The sequence below is a fragment of the Bactrocera tryoni genome, chromosome 3 (genome assembly GCF_016617805.1).
Source record: "Bactrocera tryoni isolate S06 chromosome 3, CSIRO_BtryS06_freeze2, whole genome shotgun sequence".
NCBI classification, from domain to species: Eukaryota; Metazoa; Arthropoda; class Insecta; order Diptera; family Tephritidae; genus Bactrocera; species Bactrocera tryoni.
The window spans coordinates 725,220-753,208 of NC_052501.1; the positions used below are offsets into that span (position 1 = coordinate 725,220).

Here is a 27,989-nt window from a genome sequence, read left to right on the forward strand (position 1 = left end):
TTAGAAACTTTCAATAATAATTTTTTGCATATACTTATTTTCCTCTATAATTTTAATTAAGCAGTATATATTTGATACTAACTTTTATCCGTACTTGGTTGTTATATTGTAAAATGCCTACATAACATACCTATACAATGGCTTATTCCGGTTGGAATACTATAATCTTATTAGAATGGTAAGAATGAAAGCATGCAACTTCACCTGTTGTATCACAGGTAAATGCAACCCTGCGACTGATTTTGACGGCTGCACGCCAGCTGCGACGCTGCTGTCGTCAGTTGTTGCGCCGTCGCTGCCTTGTCATCATCGTTTTTTGTTAATTCGGTAGTTAGTGTGTCTGGGGTATACTAATTACTTAGCAGAAAATAAAATCTGTTGAAACATTTCATATTCTACACCTTTCACGAAATTGAAAAGTTAATACCGATTTAGAAAACGCGTGTGATACAGTGTAAAAATAGTATGGACCACTGGTCTTGTGGTAAAAAGAAGCCAGTGGAAAAAATAAATATCTGTCATCGTATTTTTTTCAATATTTTGCTCTCATAAGCCACGCAATTTTCAACGTAGTAGATCGTAGTTAATTTTGTCATAACGATATTTTGTATAAAAAGTTTAAAAAGCAAATAGAAATACGAGACTTGTTGGTAATTAAGTAAACGAACTGAAAAAAATCTCACACGAAGATGAAAATCGTGCCAATAGGTTTTCTAAATTTTTTTTTCATATAAAATTAAACAAAACTTCATCACATCAAGTGCCTTAAATGGAAATAACTATACTCTATTTAAAACAATCCGCAACTCAAAATTACAGAAAATAAGGCTTTAGTAAGAATGTAAGTACATATGTACATTAACATCGGAAAATTGCTATTAAGGAATGCACATTTGTGTGAACTTATTCAATTTTTTTTAAAATTTCTGTGTTCATTGAGACGATGCTTTTGTCAATCTTTTATATTAACTCTGCTGTATATTTCAAGTCTGATGTAAAAAGACATTAACATTTACGAAATTCTCTATCAGTCACCTAATTCGAATTTCCATACAAAAGTAATCATTTTACCTGCTGTCTTACCCAAGTTTTGCAGTCAGGAGACACAAATTATGCATACTAAAAACCCAAAGCAATTTGTGCATACTCACACGCATGCATGTTTGTGTTTACACATACATATATGTCCATATTTATGCATGTGTCGTATTGTTTTATGCATTATATGTTCTCTGATTTGCCTTTCTCGTGACGTCAACGTGAGCATAGACGGCGCTGGTAGCATTGTCGCGTTTGACGTTGGCTGCTACAATGAAAATCTTATTCTCTTACTTGCGATATTCTGTTCTCTTTGCCATACTTTTTCGTTAGTAGTCACCTTTATATTATATTATATTGTTGACCCTTTGGTAACGTGTTTGCAGGTTACATTAATTGAGTATATAACAAAAGATATTTATTATTTTGATTGCGACTGTAAGCATACTAGCCTTAAATGTCTTTCTTTTAACTAATTTGGATTCATTTTCTAGCCCCCACTGGGCCACTTTATTTTTTTTTAATATTATTGTAAAATTAACTCCTTGATTTCAACAAAGAAGTGAACCGAAATTAAGACAATGAAAAATTTTCGGCTAATGTATACACTTTGTTACTTTAAACGCCTTAGAGAAAGTTTTTAAGCAAATGGAGTACGTTACTTAACACCAGTAGAATGTCGTAGAAATTTACAAATATCGGATTTGAGAGGTTTTTCGCTAAATACATGTATTATAATAAAAAAAATGTAGTTTCTCAATAAATGAATCGAATATGAACTAAATCGCATTGTAAAATAATAATAATGAAATTCTGTAAGTGAACAAACTATATATGTATGTACATATGTATATACATACATATATGTACATATGTATTTGTACAGCATATACATACATATGTACATACGTACTACTAATGTACGTACGTGTACGTGAATTTTGTATAATAATATTATGTACCAGATCATCTAATGGGCTACTAATTAGCATGTCGCAAGTTGTTAAATTCAACATATTCTCCAAGTTTGCGGCTTTCATGTTCAACTATTTCTATGTCACTCACCTGTACATATCAGTTTGCGGTTCGCGAAATCTCTATATTCTCCAAAATTAACTCTGACGTAGCATGAATCACTTCCCAGCGGTTTCTCTTGTATACTCATGAGTCCGTGTTTGTAATGAAATAATTTAACAAACATCTTAGAAAAGTAAAAGGTAAAAGTTGCACATATTTTCGTATTCTTTACTTTTGACCGTGTTTTATTCTCGTTTGCGCTGTAAATTGCTCTGCTAAAGAGTGAAAAAGAGAGTGCGCTAGCAGTAGTCAATGCAGCGACTAAAACGGAGATGGACATGTTGATGGGGTCGAAATCATGCCAATGCAAAGAGAGAAGTGATAATACAAGTATATTATATACATACATACCATATGTATTATATTCGCGCCACTAAAAACTACTAAGAGTGCAAAGCTTGACGGCAAACAGCTGATTTGCCGTATTTTTGCGCAGACTCCTTAATTCCGCCGGGGTTCACTGCCTGTTATTCCTTGCTTCTACGTAAGCCTGACGTTGTTCCTTGTCTTTGTTTGCTAGCCAGTTAAGCGGCAGTTAGCTAGTCATGCGGTTGATTATTTTCTAAATTCGTCTCTCAAATAATTTCCGTTTAACCTGCTGTTCTGATTTACGTATTATAGTGTGGGTGCACGGGAGTAATTAAATTAATTTAACTTCTGCCAAAAGGAAAGTAAACAAGCAAGTAATAGAAATTCATTGAACCGATTTAGGTAATCAGTCTAAAGGCTCTAATTTGCTTCTGAAGTCTAGCTGATTGTATAATTCTACCGCTATTTCCTCCCATTCTTTCCTTAAGCACATTAACAATATATATGTATGTACATACATACATAAGTATTTAATATATACAGTTACAAATTTTCTACATATTAACTATAATTTTTTTTCTTTCAGATAACAGTAGCAAACAGCGGTAACAACGATAAAATTATATATAAATTAAAGTAGCAATAGTCGCAAAAAAGTAGAATAAGATTACGAAACTACGACACTGTGTACGGTTTATGCCTTATTTATTGTATGTTCTCATAACTTAAAACAAAAGCAACAAAGATAGTACCCAAATTAAAAGATAAAATACCGTTTGTTGAAAGACGGGAATTCTGTGATAAACAGTGTTTCTAAAATTGCCTTGATATAAAAAACGGAGGAACACATGATATAGAATAATTATAAAAATAAATAAATATTATCCAATCATTACAAAATAGTGCTTCCTTCGTTTGTCGTAGCAAAAATCGTGAAGTGAAAATTTTCGTTTCGGAGTAATAATTAAGCCGAAATATATTCCAAGAAATCGTAATATTTTTAAACAAAAAAAAATTGTTTTTCTCATTTAAAATCTTGAGATTGTGAATAAATCAAATTACCTGCTGCTACAGACAAACACATAAGGTGTTGAGAAACACGTTACCGCTTCTTCCCTAACTGCCATCATGGATTCGCAGGGTTATGAAAATGCACGTAACATGACACTGCTCTTTTTCCTTGAGCGTCTCATGGACAAGGGTGAGGCGCGTACCGTTCACGACTTATCCTGTCAGTTTGGTAATAAGGAGTTCACTAAGGAAATGCGTCAGATTGCGGGCGGTAGTCAATCGGGTAAGAGTTAATGCTTTTAAATAATGATAATGATAATAACAATAACAGTATCACAAAATTTCCTCACTAATCATCTTCCGCCACGATATATTATGATAAATAATTCCTGAAGTGAATAGTGTAGCAGGCGCGACGGCACAATTCCGATTTCTTTGGCGCCGCGATTTGAAGACTTGATTAAAAAATATATAGGATTATAGGTTCCCGCAAACGCTTAGTTTAGAAGTTATTCGACCTTAAAGTTCAAAAATTCCCAAAATTCGAACATTTCAAGAAGCTATTTCACCACATTAAACACACTTTACTCACATTTTTCACTTCAAATTAATTAAATTAAACTATAAACTTATAAATAAATCCACATTTTACACTTTTGGCAGGTTTTTTACCTAAAAAATCTTTATTTTAAAAATTACATTTTACATTAGTAGTGAACATCATTTGTGTGCTAAAAATTACGACGAAATGGAGCGCGGCCATGTGATAAGGCAAAAATTTCTCTATCTATGCATATGGATATTTTCTCTTTTAAATTTATTAAACAAATAAGTAATATTATATACATGTATTAGTAATATTATATAATAATATTATATATATTTTCACCTAAAATAAAAAAAAAACAAAGTATTATCAAAAATAAATGGAAATCGCTGAGAGATATAATAACCCAAATTTAACCATTTTATAACGAGAAATCAAATTTTGTTTCAATATGATAACCAAAAAATATAACCACTTTATAACGAAAACTCAATATATTTTTTTTTACGCTGAAAGGAGTACTTCAGCCACCCCGGGTATTCGCTCGATCAGGGTTATTTTTTGAGAGCGCGTCCGAAGGCCGCCAACGCAGAAAGGAGTACTACGCGAATTCTTCTGTCACCCTGATATGATATAAATTTTATAATATTATCATAGATTTTTACTTATTTGTGTTTATTAAATATAAATCACATATTATACATATACATACATATGTAGATGGAAAAAGTGTTCACAACTCAATTATAACTTGAAAAATGTTGGAAAGTAATTTTTATTATACAAAGAAAAATCGTTAAGAATCCTACATATTTGGTGTTTAAGATGTGGCAACGCTCGTTTTCCTAATAACTGTAAACAATCTAACCTTTGTAACGATGAGTGTGCTAAGTGATTTTTAAATTAATAAATTTAGGTAAAATATAACAAAATAAAAGTGAATGATGTATATATGTATATTTAAATATACAGAGTTAAAAAAGTGAAAAAATTTAGTGAAACATAGAGAAATACCATGTGTTTATAGTGCAAATTTTTGAACTTTTAATCGTGAATATTTTAAAAAATATAAATTATTTTTATATTATTTTTGGATATTCTTCCTCTGGAGAAGCTCCCCTATCCGCACATACCCCTTTTATACGGAAATTCGGGTTTTTTACCCCTCCGCCAAAGTAATCGGAATCGTGCCGGCGCGACGGGTTTGTATTGAATGATAATGTTGAAACTTTCGCACTTATGGTATTTAGCACATTTGGTTGTCGTTTATCAAGTTCAACTGACTTTGTAGAGGTCCTTGGCACTATCAGCCTTAATGTTAATATCCCGACATGCAGCGAAATTGCTGCCGCTATACACACATCAACGTCGATCAAGTTATTGAACTTATTTTTAGATAACTTTTTGTTTGATTTCATTGTTGTTGTTGGTCTATTAACTAGTCTCTGTGCAAATGAAACCTGAAAATGTAAAAATGTGAAGGTAGTGATGTGCGAATTGAATGGGTAATAATAATTGTTATGTTAAAAATAAAGCGATACAAATGCAACAAAACATTACTTGAGGAAGTTATCGTTTGGTATATAATATTATGTACTTATGTATGAGAATGCAATGTAGGTGTTTGCTTTGCAAATCTGTCTATAAATCTACTTAAGGCTCATATAAGCACACGTGATGCTTATACACATTGCTCTTGAAAACTAAAAAAAAATTAACACCACAAAAATAGCAACGTAGGCGACGATGTTCATTCAAGTAGATTGCCACGTGGAATGTTGAACGCGGTTGTTGTGGTGCAATTGTTTTGTATACCAATTTGGGCCTTAGCACCGAAGTCAACATCATAAACGGAATGAAGATAATCAAGTTCGGGTTTTCTCCTTGCATAGCTACATACATACATATGTATGTACATATGTATTTGACAATAAAAAACATTGATGAAAAGATTTGATTATGTGAATTACCAAATTGTCTCACGTACTATACATATGTAAATACATACATACATTTGAATGGGATACTCATTGATGCAGATACCATTTACTAATGTAGTTGTGGGAAGAAGCACAAAATATATTTTTAGTAAGTAACTGTTAAAATTAAAATTAGTAGTCTGAAGTATGTTCCTCAATACTAAAATTTTTACCGAGTTTTACTGTTAATTGAAGAAAGGTAGTTTTTGTTTCCTAGAAAATTTTTTTGTGTGTATGTATTTAGGTACGTTAAGGTATAATTTACACTGCCAACTTTCATTTCTGTTGTACATACATATAAAGAACTTTTTTAGGCATGTATCACGTCCTCACATACTATTATGTGACTTACAACTTGCCATAACACATCGTAAAATCATAAATTTTTACACTTCTTTAAAAAAATTGTTTTTGGATTACATCCAAAAATGAGTTTACACAATTAAAATTCTCAACGCTATGTTTTCGGTTCGTTATAACTTTTTACATACTTTATGAGACACATACTTTGGGGCGTTTGTTTCTCAAATAAGATTTTCTGGAAACATGTTTACTTTGTTAGCAAATCTGAGTGTATTTCAATACGAATATTCAACACAGTAGAAAAGGCAATATGGTTGGCAGGAAAAAAACGCTAAACTATAGTGGCTGCTTAACCCACTTAATTAACGACGATTTGTCGGTAAATTAAATTTCACACTTTAATTGTAGATGTGGTAAGCGGTGGTAATTTTGTGAAAACCAAAAAAATAGGAAAAGGCGAAATAAACAAATAATTCATACAAATGCTGAAAGCGCCTACATACATATGTATATACATAGGCGTAGATATGTATATACGAGACAAATATAAAATAGTTGCATGACAATATGCTCAGTGTGAGTTCCACAAATATCTGATTCCATGTGAATCACATACTCGCACACACTGATGCACATTTGTAGTAGTTTGAGTTATGTGTCAGTAGGGAGACCCACTAAGACTCACACCCACATCGCCTCACATTGTCTGCTTCAATTTGTGCCGAGTTGTTGGCTGATGTCTAATAGCAGTGCTGTTGTGCACCGGTGAGGTGTGTGGTGTTGCGTTGTGTGGGTCGATGCCTGCACGCAATCGCAATTCGCAAATCGCATTGTAATGAAGTCGTTTAAGCAATCACCGTTTATTGCGAATACCACAAGCTGTTGGGCGGAATCTTTTCAACTTAGGCTTATTTATGATTTTGTTTTTGCCTACATTTTGCTGTTTTTGCTTCTTCTTGCATGGTTCACATACTTTGCGATAACCATGGTTCAATTATTGAAAGTATCGATTTAATTTTCTATGTTCTATTTTTTTTTTTAATTTTCAATGTCGACATATTTTAATGTAAATGCGCGTGGGATACTACACAAGTATATTTTATTGCATCCTAAATTCATCTCGGTAAATTTTGGGTAAAAATATTTTATATTCTGTGCAAGAAGTTGCGAGAATAAAAGTTCCACGGATTACAAGTGCAATGCATGTAAATGTATTCGAACTGCCCCTCGTGAGTGCTTTTATGTGCAAAAATAAAGGTAGGAAAATGTCACATGCATAATTAAAAATAGCTGCACCAGCGCTATAAACTATGCCTTTGAATTGTACACCCATGAAAAAGTGTGTGTCTGTCTATGTACTATTCATTTATTCGAGGTTATGTTGACTTCAAAAGAGAAAAAACCTGAAATCTGATCATCTGTACAGAAAATGAAAAATTGTATAAAAGTTGCGTCAATTAAATTTAACACAATCAAGGACTTTTATACCGGCTTTAGAAACCACATTGCAGACATAATTTATTACATGTAAAATTTTGTGTGAAGGCAGCATGAAAATGGCGGGAAATGCAAACAAAGAACTGAGTTGCTATTTCTTTGTTTATTTATTATACTCTTAGAACATGTTGCTTAACAGAAAGAATAGCTTCGTTCACCTAACGGTGGTTTATATCAATGAATCTTTAAATTAATAAATTGGTGATGGTAACTTAATGAAACCCAATTTTTTTTGTTAATAATATGTCCCCCTGGTGGCGCTATTTACATGTCGACTGGTGCGTTAGAATCTGTCTTTATCGATTGTCCAGTGGAAGTTGGAAGTGATGTTATTCCGTTTTAACTGTCAGTATGTTTGTGTAATCGGTGCGCAGTGTGTTTGTGTTATCGGTGAGCTTCGAACAAAGAGCCAACATTAAATTTTGTTTTAAAATTGGTAAAACATTAACCGAAACGTTTCAATTGATGAAACAAGTTTATGGCGATGATTGCCTATCCCGTAGCAGAGTGCACGAGTGGTTTCAACGTTTTCAAAGTGGTCGTGAGGACATAAATGTGGGCCAATCAAAATCCGTGATCACCGGAAATTCCATCGAAACTGTGCGTGAATTCAGAAAAAATCCACCGAAATCATCATTGAAATTCATGGAAATGGAATTGAACATCTCCAAAATATCGAGTTATCGCATTTTGACCGAACATTTGGGCTTACGAAAGGTGTGTGCACGGTTTGTTCCGCACAAAACGACTGACGACCTAAAATTGCTCAGAATCCAACAACAAGGACATCATCGACGACCTTGTGACCGATTATTTGACCAAAAATCACATTTTAACCATTAATTATCCCGCGTGTTCAACTGATATGGCACCGTGCGACTTCTTCCTTTTCGGAAAAAAGCATTTGCCCATGAAAGGAAACCGTTATGCAGACGTAGAGGTCATTCAAAAGGCTTGCACCAGCATACTGGCGGCCATACCGGCCAACACTCGTTCGGCATGCTTTTGGACCGTGCAAAAAGCTGTATTGAAGCAGAAGAAGACTATTTGATTTTGTCGAAAAAACTTTGGAAAGCTCCTTGTAATACTAGGTATACTATACTTTAATGCAGAAAATATCTGAAATTATATTATGCTAAATGTCATGATTTTCGTTACTCTAACAAGCCGGCTTCGATCCTTGCAAGTTGCTAGAGTATAAAATTTTGGTTACAACCGAACTTAGCCCTTCTTTACTTGTTATACTCTTGCAACATGTTGCTACAGAGTATAATAGTTTTTACACCTAACGTTGGTACGTATCACCTTAAACTAAGTGAAATAGATATAGAATTATGTTTATACAAGTATAAATGATTAGGATGACGAGAAAAGTTGAAATCCGGTTGACTGTCTGTCCGTTCGTCAGTGCAAGTTGTAACTTGAGTAAAAATTAGATATATTGATGGAACTTGGTATACTATATGTACATGTTCCTGGGTAAAAATTAAAAGTAAGGCGCAGTTCGTAGATGTAATCGGACCACTGTTACGCCCACAAAACGCCACTAAAAAAAGAAAAAACTAATATAACGGGATACAACTTTCCACGAATAATTATTAGTAAAATATTAAACGATTTTCAGCGTACCCAGGGAAAGCAAAACATTTTTTTTTGACCCACCCTATATGTACATACATATGTATACTAGAAGTCAAATTTGAAAGAAATTTCCTTCCATAACTCGAAATCTCTTTGCCTCGAAGCTTTTTTGTGGATTATGGTGATTCGAGCTAGGAAAGTTCATCTGTATATTTAATTGCCTGGTTTCCTACTCTCTGTTTCAGGGTTTGCACCTTAAGGTATTTCCCTGGCTTTTATGCTTGCAAAGTTGCAAGTGTATAAAATGTTAGGTTGCATACGACTTTGCCCTTCCTTATTTGTTTTTATTTCATTTTTTTTTAATTTGCTCGCTGGTCAAAACCTAAAAAGTAGCATCAGTGTGTTTAATGCATATAAGGCTTAGTTGTTGCTTATGATACTTTTGGAATTTGTTAAACATTTAGGTTTTTAAGTAAATATGTGCATATACTTCTAAGCGTCTCTAACTGAGTATGTCTATGCGAAACTATTGCCCGTTACCTTTTTGTTCCCTTTAAGCCGGTCGTATGTATGGATTTGTATTTGTACCTTAATAACTAGACATATGTACATATAAATGATTTGGGTTAGTCCTGCTGTATTGTCAATGGCCATCGCAGAGCTTACGAATCTCCTGGTGGCATCTTACTGTTACGTGTATATACATATATTCATGTACTTGTGTATATATTTTTGTAAGTACGTGACAAAAATTCCCAATTGATTTTCAATAAAAAGCTATAAAGTCATTCCAAAATCCATCTTTTCGCGCAACCATACGCACTAGTATCATTCCGTTGGAATCACCAGCCCATTTCCCAAATTCGTTTTGCTATATACGAGTTTTGTCCATCTCTTCGTAACTTAACCAGTTGTGCAAACATTTCCCCAACATTTTTAATCTTAAATTCAATAGTTTATACAATTTGCATTCGATTGATGAGGGTTTGATTTCATAACAGATACTGTAGGGGAAGAACCTGTTCCTTAGAGTGTCATCCGAATTTTATGAGCCCTAAATGTTTATGATATATGAATTGAATATTGTATTGAGGTGAATGGAAAGGTAGTGAGTGGACAACGGGAAATAGAACTTTTGACATATTAATTCCCATATTGAATGTAATGTTATGGCTGCTGATGCAAATCATGTATACTGTTATGGCTGTGTGCAATGTTCTAGCGGTAAACCTAAACAGTGCTACCGATACCATGAAAAAATAACAAGTTACTTAAGGATACTAAAATTTAATCAATTAACGAGTTAAAACAGCCATGCCAACATTTTTATCAACGTAGTGGCCTTGTAAGCATATTCAGATCAGACGTAATTATTTATAACTAACTATACATATACATATATTGTATATTTATAAATAATAATCCTCGCCATTTGCAGGTTAGTATTATTTCCATCCAATTGTATATTTATATTTTTTCCGTTATGGTGTGCTCTGTTTTTGTTGCCCTGAAGTTTTCAATAATTAATTATAATGAGAAGAAAATCGGTACCAGCTGTAACGGTACCTTCAAACAAATTGCTATGTTTAGATTTGACTTCGTAGGCTGCTTTCCACTGACTTCAGGCGCGAAAAATGTTAGATCAGGACACGCAACTCAATGTTTACACGCAGACCTCCAAGTAAAGAATTCTGATATTAAGTAGTTCAATGGAGAATTCGGTCGGAGTCAAAACGCATCAAGGTATACTTTTAGGCGTTGTGACACGCTTATATACATACATATATATATGTATGTATATTCATAAATAAGTTTCATATTATTATGTTATACATACATATGTACATTCATTTGTTTACAAATCAAAAGTAAAAGCCAAAACGACATCACAAAAAATCAATGCTTAACAAAACTAGAATTAAGTATATACACAAGGCATCAATGGCATTTGTTTTCACATTGTGCGACATAATTACATATATGTATGTACATATGTGTATGCCTATATATATTAAAAATAACGAGGCAGTTATTTACATATGCGTTTTGTTTGCTAATTCCTTTAAATATCGGCAAGAAAAGAACAAATAGAAAATGTTCGGCGAAGCGCAAAAGTCGCGTGAATTTGTGGTGTGAGCTACGCGTTGCCCCATTGCCGCCATCTGGTGAATGCCAATCCAGCAAATGCACCGAGAAGGTCAGCTATAAAAGCTTTACAACCCTTTGCCACAACATTTCTCCAACCCACCCACTTACAGCTATAAATTCTGTTGAATATACACACTATATATATGTATATATATATATACATATATTCCTATCGCAAGATGTCATTGCTGTCGCTTTTGTATCAATACATATAAGTAAAAGAGCTTTCCAAACGGAACACATAAAAATAAGGCATTCACGCAGCAGCTCATAACTTCTTACACGCCTTTTACGCATTCGGGGGAAGTAAAGAAGTAGCATTCGGATATAGGCCCTCAAGGTTGGTATGTGGCCAAGATATGAATTAAAATGCAGCTGCTTGAAACCGACAATGAATACAGTTAAGTTTTATTTATTGATTTTGAACTTTACAACAGAAAAGCTTTTACTTTTCAGTGTTGTCTCTGATATAGATCTAATAGAGAAAAGATTAACAAGAGTAACTTGGGGTCTCTATTTGTCAGGGAGGATCATGTTATGATAATAATTGCAAGAAATTATCAAAGAAAATAATCAACTGTTAGTACTGGTTATTAGCCCTTTCATGCTCGAATTAAAATGGGCAGAGTTAAAACATTTTTTAGGACAGATACGTATATATGTATATACATATGTTAGTCTCAAGTATGAAGTGATAAAAATTTCAAAGTCCTTAGTGTCCTGGTTCGTTAGTTACAGGATGTTGCCTATAGACAACAGCACTTTTACAAAATTATTTTAAACAAACTAAACACTTTTCCAATGATTTATTTTTATTTTCAATAACTATATTACCATTATTTTTTTAATGTTGTTCTCTTGGTTTTACAATAAAACACCTATTTTAATCTTTTTAAACAATTTTTGCGTAAACGTCTTTTTTCGCGATCTTGACAATTTCACTACGAAAAACGCCTACTGAATGAACCCTTCATAGCTTACGATAGAATAATTCACTGTAAGCTTACACAATACACCAGACTACAAAAAACCGCGCGTCAAAAAATGGATATAACGGGACTTAGAAGCATATACATGTAATATGTAAATGTTGCCTATAGGCAATATCGAGCATGAAAGGGTTAAGAGAAGTACACATTGGGTAGTCGAAAAAGTATTTTCGTATTTTGTAAATAGATGTCGTTGCAGACGTATATCTCCAGTGATACCAATTACATTGTGTCATACCATATAGTGTTGGAAGGGTGAGATTTTAAGCTTTATTTAACCAAAAAAATAAATTTGGGGAAGTTGAAAAAAAGTTACAGCTGTTCAAAAAATGAGTGAAAATAATGAAGAAATTCGTTATATTTTGAAAGTTTTGTAAAAAAAAGGGAAGAATGCCATGCAAGTCACCAAAGACATTTGTGAAGTTTACAGAGACGATGCTGTATCCGTTCGTGTAGCACAACAATGGTTCGCTCGTTTCCGTTCTGGAAATTTCGAAATTTCGATTTACACTGATGGAAAATATAAAAAAATAAGTTGAAGTTTGATTAGAAATACGAAAGGACTTTTTCGACTACAAAATATATAGAAACATGGAACATATGTATGTATGTATCTTTAAAACATATTGAGCGAAATTCGGTTGTCAGAGTGATGAGCTATTCTTCTTCATGTAAACTTCTACCACGAAAATAACAAATGCAGCCAATGATGTGTGTGGCTTGTTTGTCTTAGAGGAGTGCAACTCATACCTATGAATTGCTTTACAACGTGCTGGCTTGAAGCTTGAAAAAGTTACTTGTTGCAGATCTCTGGTGCATATCTTTACGAAGTTATTCGCCTGTTAACAAAGTAACAGCAAATTAAGATTTTAAAAAATGTCGGTAGCTACATCAAGCTCATAACTTCCTAAATAATGTACGGTATAGTGTTGTCTATAAATGCAAATGCAAGCGCCTACCAGCGTTGGACGAACAAGCACTCGTTAAAGTGTCCAAACAAACGAATGTAAGCTAGAAAAAAGTATTTAATTATGAGTAATTTGAACGAAATGCGGACATACATATGTACGTATGTATGTATATTTGTGTTGTATGTACGGTCAAACGAAAATGGCCTTCTAATGTGCATATTTGGATAGTTAAGTTCGGTCGTCACTCCACGTACTTGTATATGTACATATGTACGACAAATTCAGATGCAATGACGGCTCACTACTATTTTGGTCATCACTGGCAACCCGCTTCCCTCACCCGTCGCCTAAATTTGTATATGTACACCACACCACACATACGATCTCTAAATTATTTAGCTACTACCTTTTACTATTGTTGTCGGCCACGCCGACCCGTGCACGTATGCTTCGTTTGTTGTCAGCCGAAATGGCCAAATGTCTGTTAGCTAAATGTTTTGCGAAAGTTTCGCAAGTCTACACACTTGGACAAAGATAAGCAAGTACACTCTCGAACTACCTATAGACGAGCTCAGCACGTTCAATATCTTTGGCGAAAATATTTGCGCCAAATTGCTTTGCTTAACGCGTTCATGGGTGGGGGAATTCGTGACTTCTTCGATAATTACGCTTTTGATTAGAGTATGTGGTATTTGTATGTACAAATTTACTTAGCTTGTTTGACTCTGATTAGTACTGAAGCAGAGTTTGATATATGATTGATGGTACATGGTACAGCATTCAGCGGTCCAACTTAGTACGCATCGAAGCTGTGAGTGCATTAAATCTGAACAACCACTTCATACAACTGCAGCTTCGACTAATTTTTTTAAATTAATTCGATATTAGTTAATTAGCGCAATTTGAGGGGCTGTCGTGGAAATGACATTAGACACGTATCCATTAGGTGGAATATTTACTAGCTCTATCTTTTATTGGCTTATATATCTTCGAAACTTTGAAAATGTAGACATATTTAATAATCAAATATACTCAAACCTGTAATTCTGTTTGTTTGCTCCAGATGTAATATAAATATAAATGCCCTTTCTGTAAGCCATTACATAAATACGTCTTAAAAAATTTAATAGTTATAATAAGTCATCAAGACCGCAATTGGAAGATTCTCCTAAATGATTTGTAAACCACATTTAATATGTAAAAAGGACAAGAATAACTAAAGCTTATATACAAACAATAAACAAATGTTATGTAGGAGTGAAAACATGCACAAATATTTACTAGATAGTGCGGCGTAGCGCCGACTCACTGTGTCCGAAACTTTCGTTACAGTTTTCAAGAAACCAGTGGCATGCGTACCTGTATATCTTTACCATAGTGGCGTCAAACTCATAATTCAATTTAATGTTTGAAAATTCTTTGGGAAATTGAAACTCTAGCCGGGTGAGTACGTGAGCGCCAGCAAACCTCCCAAAAGGCCATTACCTGGAAAAACACCGTTGCCAATGCGGAGGATTTCATAAAAATTTAAACCTCAATAAATTTTAAGGCACAGCCGGTGGTGGGCTAATGCTCAAAGATGGGAGCGAACGTTATGTACTCAGAGGCCACTCTACATTTGCTTTTGGTCGCCATAAATACTGGTGACTTTTGCCAAATGAATAAATATTTACTTTGTTTTGTACATTTTCCGTATCAATACCATCTGATATGGTGGCACAGCGAACAGGTGCAACAATTCCGCCTCTAGTATACCATCGCATATTTACGGTTATACTAGAAGGACCTTCGTACGTACAGTCAAACGAGCGCCAACGCTGCACAGTTCTATGTATTGGTAAATATGGGTATTAGTGCGACTGTAGTGCGACTTATACGATTTTTGTGGTTTCTATTTAAATTTAAAATTATGGCTACATTTTGAGAGATACATATTTATGTGCACAGAATATTGGAAGGCGTTTGAGTGCATATTTAGGATATTAAATATCTATATTTATGCGTCGATGAATATTTACAACAGCTACTGCGCCATTTGAATCATTTTGAATTTCCATTACTTCGAAATATAAAAATAATTTTTTTATTCGAGCTTTCGGTCAATTGATATTACATGTACCCACACATTTACGATGTGCCTGAATTTTTATATATTGGAGGATAACAGCAATTTCAATCCTTTTTGGTTGCATTTAGAACATTTAGAATGGATATTTCCAGGGATTTTCTCAACTCTGCCAAGATGAAATGATGATGCTTAAAAAGTTTCAGAATTCCAACTTTTCCTTTATTCAAATCAAAGTCTAGAATAAAAGTCTAGTGTGTAAGTTATTTTTTTTTTCAATTTTTAGTAAAGTTAGATATATTAGGTGGTTAATTGTTCTTACCTTTTTTGCATTTTATGTTAACAAAAAACTGCAGTAAATACATGACTACGTTTTGAATTTTTCGAAATATTAATTAAAAACAAACAAATTCTCAAAGCATATTTGAGAACTATATGTACATATTTGTATTTCTATCCTAAATCAAAAAAATAGTTACACCTTTCTTAAAGATATGTACTTTTAGTATGTGTATATTTACTAGAAAGTCAACTTGATAGCATAAATTAATACATATATTCGTCATATAAATTTCTTCTTCTCTCTCTCTCTTCTTATATACATATATATTATATGAAACTAGGTCCGCGCGTTCCTGCGGCTAAACTATAATAAACTTTTGGAAACAGTATAATTATATAGGGTAGTCGAAAAAGTCTTTTCGTATTTCTAATCAAACTTAGACTTGTTTATTTTTTTTATATTTATAATGAATTTTAATGAACAAAATATGTACCATTTTGGTCGGTCACTTTTTGCCATATTTCCGCTAGAGACACTATTCCATCAGTGTAAAACTTTTCTACCTTTTTGATTAATTTCGAAAAGACTTTTTCGACTACCCAATAGGTAATAGTTTTTCACATTCGTCCCACAGTAAGTATGACGATGTTGGTTCAATGACGTCAAGGTTATCGCATCCTATATTCTATGAATCTTGTGTGTTATTATTATTATTTTTTTTGAAGTAATAAATTATTCAAATGATTTTGCATACATGCATATATTTTGAACACTTGCTTATGGTTTGAAATATAATTTTTTTATATTTAACATTTAAGTAGATGATTCTAAAGTACCTCCCCACCAATTTTAGCCAAATCGGTTCAGCCGTTATTGAATTATAAATATTGTAACTAGCACGACCTTATATACATATGTACTTGTACATATATATGTATATGTTGATATACAAGTATAAATCACTTTTAATTACACAAAAATAAAACACAATATATAAAAGAAAACTCGAGGACCTTTACCAGATCACATATACATATGTACATACTTATGGATGGTATGTTGATATGTATGTTATGATGAGCCAGTGATGTATTTATTTATATAGATATATGCAATCGATTTCCATTATAAACACAAGCTTACTTTTTCCCTACAGGGAGTTTCCAACTAGGAATTATATTCATATAAAAATGTAACCAAACTAAAGCATTAGAGACCACGCCAGCTATTAAAATTTAGTCGTCAGCATAATTTGAAGCGATCGGCGCATTAAAGAGCCATCAAACAACTATAAACCCATGAGCATACTTAGATACTTATTATGTAATACTTTCTCGCACTCTCCCTGCCAGTACTTAGGCTGTGCAGCGGAATGGCGTACGCGAATGGCGGCTCAAGTTGAGCATAATTTATTTACAATTCTATTCACAGCTCATTTGCATGACTACTACGTAATTCGTACATATGTATGTACGTACAATTTCACATTAATTCACAGATATGCCATCGTACGCGTACTCCCTCACTGGTGGGCCGAGAAAGCGGTCGCTGGCCTGTGGGTTGTTATACTGCGAGTCTTGTTGGAGCTATGAAACTGTAGTACTGTGAGCCCATCATGCAACGTCAACCAAATTGTATTATATCTATACTATACTCGTATAAGCATCAGTGCAAGTGGCAGCCGCTGTCATGTCACATTATGACTGAAAAAGTTATCGCACTTTAATGGTAGGTACATGCGGGATATTGTCAGTGCAAGAGCGCAAGAGCGCAATGGCATAATGGTGTTGGTAGCCGCACAATAGTTGACGTTGCAGTGAAATCCACACTGGCTGTCAACACACAGAGTTGTGTGGAGTGTGACCTGATTTACGTAGCCCCAACCACAGTTTGAATGTACGACATTGGTTTGCCGGTCAGTTGGGCAGTTCGTTGCTTGTTTTGTCGGTCTATCACTTGATCGATTGGTTTGTTTTGCTTTGCTTCGACTTTACTTGCTTGGCTGCAGTGTTACTATTCTCTAATTGATAACACAGCGTTATAGCCGTCTAAATATGAACCAATTAGACTTTACAAAGGCAAATAAAAAAATGCATGGGATGAGTTGCTATTTACTAATGAGTTTGAAAACAGAGTCTGCGGAATGTTTCTGTTAAATGAGTTTTTTCTGTCTCTTAATTTTTAAAGTTTTTTTGAATATGGAAATTTCCGTACATATGTATGTATGTAAGTGTTTTTGGAGTCATACTTCCGCGTATCTAAAGCATATCTAAGCAAAATAACATTGCGTTATAAAGATTGATTGATATATGTATGTATGTACTATATATAATAAAAGAATGTAAATAATTACATGTTTGTTAAAGAAACGAAACACACACACTTTGATACAAATCATGGAGCAAATAAGTTGGGACTAATCTACAAATTAGTAGCAAAGCTTAATAACTTAATAATATAAGGTTTTGTAGATTGCAAAAGGCGACAATTCCCCGTTAGTATTGAAACATAATTATAATAATTATGACAACAGAACCAAAATCCACTCAGCAAAAACAATCCCATCAAATTTGATTAAATTAAAGTTCAAAACGGCAATCCTGAACCCTTTCCGCAGCGAAGCGTTCAACAAACTCAAACACATGACTGCCAACAGCTGCTGTTAGTGCCGTAATTGAATAGCCCGAACAGTGTGAAATTCAAAAGCAATATTATATAAACATTTGTACATACATAGGTATGCATATATCAATACATATGCACATACAAATATGCATGCTTCACATTATATTTAATCACACCAACTTCCATGCAAACAAATGAGTTTCCCCCATAAATATCAGAGACCACATTTCACTTCACACCATTTTAGTTGTAAAGTTATTGTTTTCATTATCGTTCGTCAGCAACTTTTCATTTCATAGGCGCGTAGCTTTTGACTTTGTTGTGCCCAGAATTCTCTTTCCTTATGTGAGTTTTTTGCCACATTCTCTTAACTTTACCAGTTAAGCCTCTGAACTCATTGCACTTACACCGCCTTCATACACACATATGTACATATGTACATGGACAGGAGTGTGTTTGTATGTTTTCATTGTATTCTATAAAGTTTAACTCGGTTTATTTTATCTTATCTTGTTATTGTTTTTAATTTGACTTTTGTTTTGCATTTGCTAAAACAATGCAATGGCTTCCCTCGATTCTCGCTCACTGCAATCATACATACATACACATACAAACATGCAAATAGCTACCAGCTACGTGCATATATAAATTACTATTTTACTTTAGTTGTTGCCAGCTCCATAATTTGCAACACATACCATTGTTTGTTGTTAATGCTTGCTTCTTCTTTTCTACTGTCGCTCCACAAATATTCACTATATTCACTATGCGTCCAATATGGTTATTTGCTATCGGCGAAAATCTGTTGCAGCCCCATTTACTTTGCTACTGTTGTTGCAACATTTAGCAATCACACTATGAAATGAAAATGGAAAACGCCCGCAAATAACAAGTTTTTCCATTTTCTTCGATTGTAAAGTGGAGCGTGTCTTTAATACTTCCAACCATCATTTCGCCTCTTCATCGCTTTGAAACGAACATCCGTGTTCACCAATAAGTTTGCAGATGGGAATTATGTTGAATACAGTGGAGTTGAGTGAGCCAAATGGATATAAAGTGGCGGTAAAAGTTCCATAAATTGTGCCGCCACATGGACTTTTGGCGTGATGCTTCTACAAAAGAGTTTCGCACACTTACAGTTTTGCTCCATTGCAATATATAATATTGGTTGACTTCGTTTCTTCGTTTCGCCGTTTCCCCGTTTCCCCGCTTGCCATCTTTGCGCGCTGCATACAAAGTTCTTGTCAAAAAATTTATGTGTAAAAACAACAACATAGTTACTGGCGTTCCTAAATAAAAGCGGCAGCGGCAAATTATTGTCTAAAATCTTTTATGACGCATACCTAAATAAAAGTGGCTGAAACACTGTGGGTTGAAAAATCCGATTTTGACAGCCCGTTAAGAAATAATTTTTGGAATTTTCCTTAAATTAAAATAACAATAAAACTTTGCATGAATAATGCCGTTGAAGTGTACCATTTTATGACCAAATTTTTCCAAAACGAAACTGTTCAAGCCGAATATGAAGACCCCAATGCCTATAGTTGACTTTTTTCCGAAAATATCGGTCAATGTGTGAGATATATAATTGAAAATCGGAGAGAATCCTTTCTTGACTTTTTACCGTCTATATTGGCCAATGTGTGGGTTATCTCAATGAAATGAGAGAGCGTGTTTGTGCCTAAAATGGATAAAATCGGCGGAAAGTTTGACCTAATAACTAATATCAGGATTATCAAAAAATCGGCTGACTTTATTCCATAAGATTGGTGATGGTATGTGGGGTGCCTTAATGAAACCCAGAGAGCATTTAATTAGTAAGTGGCATTTAAGGTATTGGCTAAAATTGATAAAATCGATTCAGGTTGATTTAGTATTATGTCCGCTTTGATGGTAATCTATTCACGAGTTCGTCGATCAATGAGGTCCAACTTCTTCACTCATTTTTCAATATTGCCAACACCTGGCGGTATGTAGCTGGCTGTGATGCTGGCTAGTTACAAGGGTATAAAGTGTTCAGCTACACCCGAACTCATTCCTTGCTTATCTTTTGAAAATACCTTATTTTATACAATAAATACTTGTTGGTTAACATTAATAAAAGCAGCGAATTTGTCTTTTAAAAATGTTCAAAAAGGTTTATTTAGTTTATTACAACTAACAATAGGAAGTTTTAACAATAACAATGCTGTCTTAAAGTGAATAAAAACTTCTTTAGTTTTTGTGCTGGAAGTAATCCTTAAAAGTTAAAGGTACAGTTGTGACAAGCTGCCGCACCATTTGATGTTCACTGGTTCTACCCTTATGGAAATACATTGTAAAGTACACGATCACAGCGATTACGACAGCTAGTACTATGACCGAACAAAGCATGCCACAAATCATATTTACCGCGGATTGACAGCAACTATATAGAAAAGAAAAAAAGTAAAAATCAATAATTATATTATAAAGAGCTTAATGAAGTACTTGGTATTACTTTTTTTCTGCTATATACTAGTAAGTGGAAAACGATTTTTTCGTGACATAACCATTATTAGCTGGATACACTTCTCACATGCATGTCATCATATCATCATAATCAATCATCAATCATAGTCGGTATACACGAATAGAAGCCCAGGAATAGGATATCTCACGACAATCTGACTGTACGAATCTTAACGAACCAGAATTTAAATCAAAAGAAGCCTCAGCAATATTCGGAAAAAATCTTTGAAGCATCTTCTACATATATTAACATCAATAAGGAAAGATATTTTCTAATTGATATTAGTACTTAATCTTACTCGAACAAAAAAGCAATATTCGATTTTTTTAATTCAAAAAATTTTCTGAAAATCTACTTTGGTGTTTAAGTAAAAGGTTAGGTGGGTTTTAGAGTTTATAAAAAAAATTGTTTAATTTTTTTTTAAATAAAATTGATTTCACAAAAAAATCAAAAGTCCAAAATTATTTCCACGAAGAAAATAAATTAAAATTTGAATTTTTGACAAACTTTGAATGAAAAAAAAGCAGATTATTTGGTCAAATTTATGCCATGTATTTTCTAGAAATCGTGTTCACTTACTTATAAAATTGTGTTTTGGGCTAAAGGCGTTTAACATATGTAATTGCGAAGCGCTGCGCTGACGAGACTTGATGTGTGGAGCTTCTGAAGAGTCTATTAGAGTCTTCGGAGCGATTTGGAGCTTTGGGAGAACATTAGTAATTACATTACCCGGTAATTAAAGGTCTAAGTGCATTTGTTATCTAGCATTGATAGCTTTCACGTCACTTCAGCACTTTGCGCTATTGTCTCTAAGTTTTCACTTGCTCCGTTGCTGATCCTTTGAACGAAATGTTTTAAAAAGTGTTAACCATAATTAAACAACTATTCAATACTTGAAAACATTAGGAACTTGAAAATACCAAAGACAAAATAGTCCTTTGTTTTACTTTTTAGATAATTTTGTTTGCTGGGGATTTCCACTTTTTGGTCTGTTTTAACAAAAAATGAAATTTAATAAACTGAGAAATGCTCAATTAGCTATTTGATTCCACCACAGATCCTTTATGACCCTTGTGCGCATTGAAATGGATTTATTGCTGATAATTGAGATAATTTTGAAATGTTGCCTTATACGGTCTTCCTAACTTTTCTTAGTCTTATATGTTTTGTTAGTATATTATTACACATAATTTCATTCAGTGTACTATGATTTTAATAAAGCAAAACTTACCAACACAAAACTTTTGCTGGACATTTGATACAATCCCATATAACGCTGCACATCTTGACGGTTTGTGTTAAAATAAATCAACGTTATACTAGTAGCCGACAAATAATTTTATTAGGTAGCACTATAAGCTTTTCGTGCACTCTAATTTCTAAACTGCTTCGGTTAATCACTGAACGATGTTTAACGGTCATGTAAATGTTTTCAGGTTTTACCTTTCCGTAAGTTTGGGAAATTCGTTATATCGTTGGCAAACGCAAACCGCAACTGTCGGGTCTCTCGAGTGCTATTTGCTATTTCTTTATTAAATACTCTAACCTGTGCGTGATACAAACGAAGATAGATAACTTCACATGACTAAACAATCGAGAAATGCATGCACTTAGCATTTGTTTTGAATTGGAATCTATATTTGCTGTACCTAAAATGATATAAGGCCTATCACCTAAGGGTTAAGTGAGAAGTTTCAATTATCGCACTTTTGTAAGATGCAAACAATCAAGGCAATCGTTGGATGTGACAGATTGAGTTATCAGTGTTATTATACCAACAAATTTTGCATTTGTATATTCGTTGGTATAATAAATATGTGTGCATTGATAAAATAAGTATTTGTTGACCATATGCGTACAGGTTTTGTCCGGAAAGTAATAGGACTAATTTTCTTCCGCCCCGACTATACTTCGAAGCGTGCGCGCACCGACTGGATCCGGTAGAGGGCGTTCCTAGCTAACGAACGAGCGTCTGTTTAGTTGTCTCCGAGCACCTGGAGAATCAGGGGAAACATTTTCGCGCGACGTGTTTCTGTGAGTGGTTCAGATGTACGCGATTAAATTCTGTGACGTTTGATATGATAAAGAAGGCTTCCCCAGATGTTGCTTTAGCAAGAACTGGTGTGTTTCGGTGGCATCAGGCCTTTTTGGAGGGCCGGGAAGAGATCCCTGATGAAGACCGGAAAAATGAGCAAATCCAAAGTGAAAACGATTTCATTGTCTTTTTTTTTTGAAATCTAAGGCAGCGTCCAGCATGAATTTGTTCCTTTTGAACAAACCGTCAACGTGAAAATCCTCAAGAGACTCAAACGAAGGGTCATTCGGGTCCGACAAGACATCGCAGCTGATGGGAAGTTGCACCAAGACAACGCCCCGGCTCACACCGCCTTTCGTTCTACTACTACTACTTTCCGGACAAACCCTGTAATATCACTATCGATCCGCGCAAAAGTACCACATACAGGGGAGAACTGGAGCACTCCACTTGAAATCAATAATTAATGTTGTAGTGGTTATTTTCATAAGCACACACTTTTAGTTTATATAATTCATCAAAAGTACCCAATTTTATGGAATACGAAAAAATAAAATTAATATTACATATTATTACGATCTTGTAATACTATGATAAGCGAATTTATACTTTATTTTTCCCCCAAGACCTCTATAAATTAAATACCCCTTCATGTAAGTTTGCCCTCCAGAACGGTTGTTTTACAAAATCTAAGAAATTTGATTTAAATATTGTAAAATTTTGCTTGCAGATTTATATAGATATACATAAGTGCATATTTAATACATTTTTCCAAAATTTTTTTTATTTTTTTCTAATTTAGGTTTGAAAAAATTACTCGCTCAGCATCCGTCAATATTTCTTGTGGACGGTGACTATGTAAAGGTGAATACTTATCAGCACGCTTCTGAGGACGAAAGCGGATTTGGCGGTCGACGTGATTACATTAAAGAGGCTAAAGACTACTTCAAAAACAAAATGCTGCAGTATGGCGTCGGTGTGGAGGTCCCAGTGCGTAGTCTATTGGGCCATCGTTCGCAAGCGTCACCACAGGTGCGGCATATATCAGGTGCGTAATTAAGTCAGGGAGTTTAGGTGTAAACGATATTTCGACGTCTATGTCCATGTCTCTTTGTGACTTCAGGTCAGCATATAAAGGAATTCACCGAATTTTTGCAAAAGCATACGGACACGTTTAAAGTGGTAGACGATCATGTGATGCTTGTGGGATGCGAAGATATGACCGATTTGCCGGCACAAGAGCGTCTTCATTTGCCGCAGAGTAATATCGATACGAAAGCTACTCAGCAGATGTTGGATTTCTTTGCGCAATGCATCGAGACGAAAGGCCCCATTTTGGTGGATCAACTATTTCATTTATTGACGGCGCGCTTTCCACAAGAGCAATGGTTGCGCATGTTCAAAACGCCCAACGATCTCTCAACCTTTCTTAAGCTCTTCTCTGATTGTTTTCACATACAAGCAAATCTAGTCACACTGCTGCAGAAGCCCAAATTGAGCGACTCCTATATACAGCAAGCGCAAGCGCGTTCGCGCGAACAATACAACTCAATGAACAACAACATTAACAACATGGCCGAGAAGAACCAGTCGCCACCACCGACACAGCCGGCCTTGAGCGCCGTACAACAACGTTTGCAATCGCCAGCATTGCGTAGCTTTGCCAATAACAATAACATAAGCGCTTCATCGCCACAAAGCCCGAATCTAAACAACTTAAGCAACAACAACAATAATTACAGCATTACATCACCGAATTTTAAGCTAAATGCGCCAGTATCCAACATTTCCAGTCCGTCGGCTGCGTCGGTGGCAGAGAATTCGGCGCAGTCACGTTCAGAACCCAACTCGGGCTTTGACAGTTTCATACAGATGACAGACGTACATCTAGACAACCTCTGTGAGCGCAATTGTCCTAGCCCAAACACTTGCTCGTCTTACGGTCAATCTGGCAACAATACTCCAGCGCCTGTGAACGGTCAAAGCAATCTGAATTTACTACAAAACGTCGCCATACCCACACAGGTGCCTACCGAGCGTCCCAACAGTCTTAACCAGACGTTAAAGCAACGTGTTAATAATTTGGTAATACGCACATTGGCCGAGAATTATGAAAAAGACAAACAATCACTGGCTAATCAAGTGGGCAGTGCTCCCGTTGGTTACAACCCACAAAACTCTTCCACGCATTCAAGTCCTGTGCATTCCAATAATATCAACGCCACCAATTCCAATCCCACTGCTACAGTCAACACGAATAATGCACAGCATTCTCCTAGTCACAATTACTTTGTCGGCGACACCTGGAAGATCAAGGTGCTGCAGAACACCACAGTTATTGCGAACGTGAAACATTCCATGTTTGTCACAGAAGCTATGTTGAAGTTTGCGCAGAGCAACCAGAGCATAGTCATATCTTTGGACTGTGAAGGCATCAATTTGGGATTGAAGGGCGAAATCACACTCATCGAGATAGGTACAACTCGTGGGGAAGCTTTCATCTTCGATGTCCGCACATGCCCTGAAATCATCAGCGACGGTGGCCTGAAGACATTGTTAGAGCATGAAAATGTCATCAAAGTCATACATGATTGCCGCAATAATGCTGCGAATTTATACCAGCAATTTGGTATACTCTTGCGTAATGTCTTCGACACGCAGGTAAGAAAATGTCCTAGTAAAAATATCCGCCGCAATAATTTGTACGTGAAGTGTGTTACTTGAATTTCGCATTTATTTTTATAGGCAGCGTATGCTACTGTGCAGTACCAGGAGACAGGCAAACAGGTATACAAGGCGAAATACATCTCATTGAACACACTATGCGAGCAGTACAATGCGCCTATCAATCCAATCAAGGAACAACTCAAGCAGATTTACCGTCGGGATCAAAAGTATTGGTCCAAGCGACCACTATCACGGGATATGCTACTTTATGCGGCCGGTGATGTGTTGGTATTAATAAACGATCAGCTCTATGGCAGCCTAGCAAGGTAGGCATCATGAATTCACATTGATTGTTGGTATTCTAATACATAATGCTTTTATTTTATAGACAAATAAAACCGGAAAATCGACAGTTATTCTCTGAGCTCTGCACCGAACAAATACTAATACAAATCAAACCCAATGAGGTGAAAATACGGAAGAAACAACGTAAAGTAACCACCGAGGTCGCTGATCTCAAACAAAAACTGGAGCAGTCTAACAAAAGTATAGTGCTGTCGAATCGTGAAATTCGCTTATTACGGTAAGCTTGTGGAACACTAGACGTATGCGGTGAAATTTATTTATTTCTATAATATTAGCTACATGGACCTGACTGAGGAGGAAAAAGACCGTCTAAAGCGTAACAACAATAAAGTCGCAAAGAAATTCGAGAAAATGGAATCGGCGGGCAATCAAACTAGGTAAATTATCTAACTATCTAAATAATGAATGATCTTGAATTTTAAATGAAATGAAATTAATATTTTTTAATGTTTATTTTTTCAGAGATCAAAGTGATTCAGAGGATGAGCAAGAACCCATTGAAAATGATAACTTCCCAAGTCTCGACTCAGTGCCATCAGATAACTCATTAACGGGTACATTTTCACCACGCTTCAACTCTGAACCACCCAGCTTGGCTGAGTCAATGCAAATGATGGATGAAATTTTGTCCGATCAGTCAATGGATCGTGTTGTGAAATTGGATAAGCTAGAAGCGATATTGTCAGCTGTTACGCAAATGCCAAATGATCAAGTAAGTGCTAGTGATATGAAGTCTCGACTGAGTTGCCCTGACTTTTCTGTAAAAGGTTAACTCAGACTGAATCGAATTTGCATATAAAGAATGAATAGATTGTTATGTTAATATCTCATTTGTATTTTCGATATTTCCACTTCTTCCAAAAAGCTATTAATGACAATAAAAAGAGAGACAATAAAATAAAAGAAATAAAGACAATTTTTAAGTTTTTGCTGCCACTCCTTAATTTTTATCAAATTAATGCCGTCAAATTGGCTTTAATTTTATCGTTATCTATCACAGATTATAACTTCCAATGCGATACAGGATCAATTGGGCTCCAGCATATCAGCCACCGACAGCGTGCAAATTATACGTGAAAAAGTCAAAAAGTGAGTATTATTTTGAACTGCATTTCGCAGACTTATGTAACAAATTTTGTTTTGCTAATTTTAGTGCTAAAAACTGCAGTTGCAATTGTGAACGTAGCACTACACCAACAATGCGCATAAGTAACAATGAAAAGAAGACTGTGAAGTTGGTCGACGCTGCATCTCAAACTCTTAGCACTGGCGACATCGTCATTACAAAGATATTCTTCCAAGATGAACAAGGAAAACCGAAGGAGAAAGTGTTGACTTCATCCCCAAAACGCCTCGCGGCATCACCGATTACCCAGTCAACAGCGACGGCCACAGCATCATCGTGAACTAAGGACTTCGTAGAGTAATGAGCTCAGCTTTGTTTTACACAAATCATTTGGCAAATGTAAAAATGGCAGCTATGTAAACTAAGTAGTAAAACTATTTTGGGCAATATCTAAACAAACATATCAAAATTAAAGCAGTCATTTCAACGACATGGAAATATACCCAACACACTTGCAATATATACATACACATATGTACATATGTACACATTAAAGTTTTGTTCTAATTGCTAAGCGTAAATTGTTACAAACATTCATCTTCTACTTGTCCGTATGTATTTATATTTTATTATATATTTTATTAGAATTTGTATTATCTTATCAATATTATATTTTCTCTTTTTTAATTAAATGCGTAAAAAGCGCAAAAGTTTATTTAACAGATTTATTTAATTAAGTTTGTTAAATTTCCAAAATGCAAACCATTGATATATAAGTAGGTATTCACCTCAATTTAAAGACTAATTGAGCCATACTTGAAAATTGCTAATTTGTGTACTTTTGAAATGAGTAAAATCTAAGTTTTGTATGCTTAGACCCATTTGTAAATACCTATGATCATAAATATACAGTATCTGCCCGTATAATGGGAAGACCAAGTAATTAAATTTTTTATTATAATGCAAACAATTTAGCTAAAATATGTAATAAATAAAATATA

The 27,989-nt window shown here is 34.7% G+C and overlaps 2 protein-coding genes across 3 annotated transcripts; one reads left to right on the forward strand and one right to left on the reverse strand.

The window, feature by feature from the left end:
* The first annotated feature begins 299 nt into the window (after positions 1-299).
* On the forward strand, positions 300-27,931 carry LOC120770193 (uncharacterized protein MAL13P1.304). Of its 2 annotated transcripts, none has more exons than XM_040097432.1 (10): positions 300-841; positions 3,011-3,718; positions 23,692-23,937; positions 24,013-25,550; positions 25,635-25,882; positions 25,945-26,139; positions 26,198-26,299; positions 26,385-26,634; positions 26,923-27,011; positions 27,076-27,931. In XM_040097432.1, the coding sequence occupies exons 2-10, from the start codon at positions 3,553-3,555 to the stop codon at positions 27,326-27,328; spliced, it is 3,087 nt and encodes a 1,028-aa protein (XP_039953366.1). In that variant the 5' UTR covers positions 300-841; positions 3,011-3,552; the 3' UTR covers positions 27,329-27,931. The 2 variants fall into 2 exon arrangements, with proteins under 2 accessions (XP_039953366.1, XP_039953367.1); XM_040097433.1 differs by lacking the exon at positions 300-841 and adding an exon at positions 2,655-2,798.
* On the reverse strand, positions 20,475-22,375 carry LOC120770194 (protein midgut expression 1-like). The gene is made up of 2 exons (XM_040097434.1): positions 22,086-22,375; positions 20,475-20,770 (listed from the first exon to the last, which is right to left on the reverse strand). The coding sequence occupies exons 1-2, from the start codon at positions 22,136-22,138 to the stop codon at positions 20,578-20,580; spliced, it is 246 nt and encodes an 81-aa protein (XP_039953368.1). The 5' UTR covers positions 22,139-22,375; the 3' UTR covers positions 20,475-20,577.
* Positions 27,932-27,989: the final 58 nt, after the last annotated feature.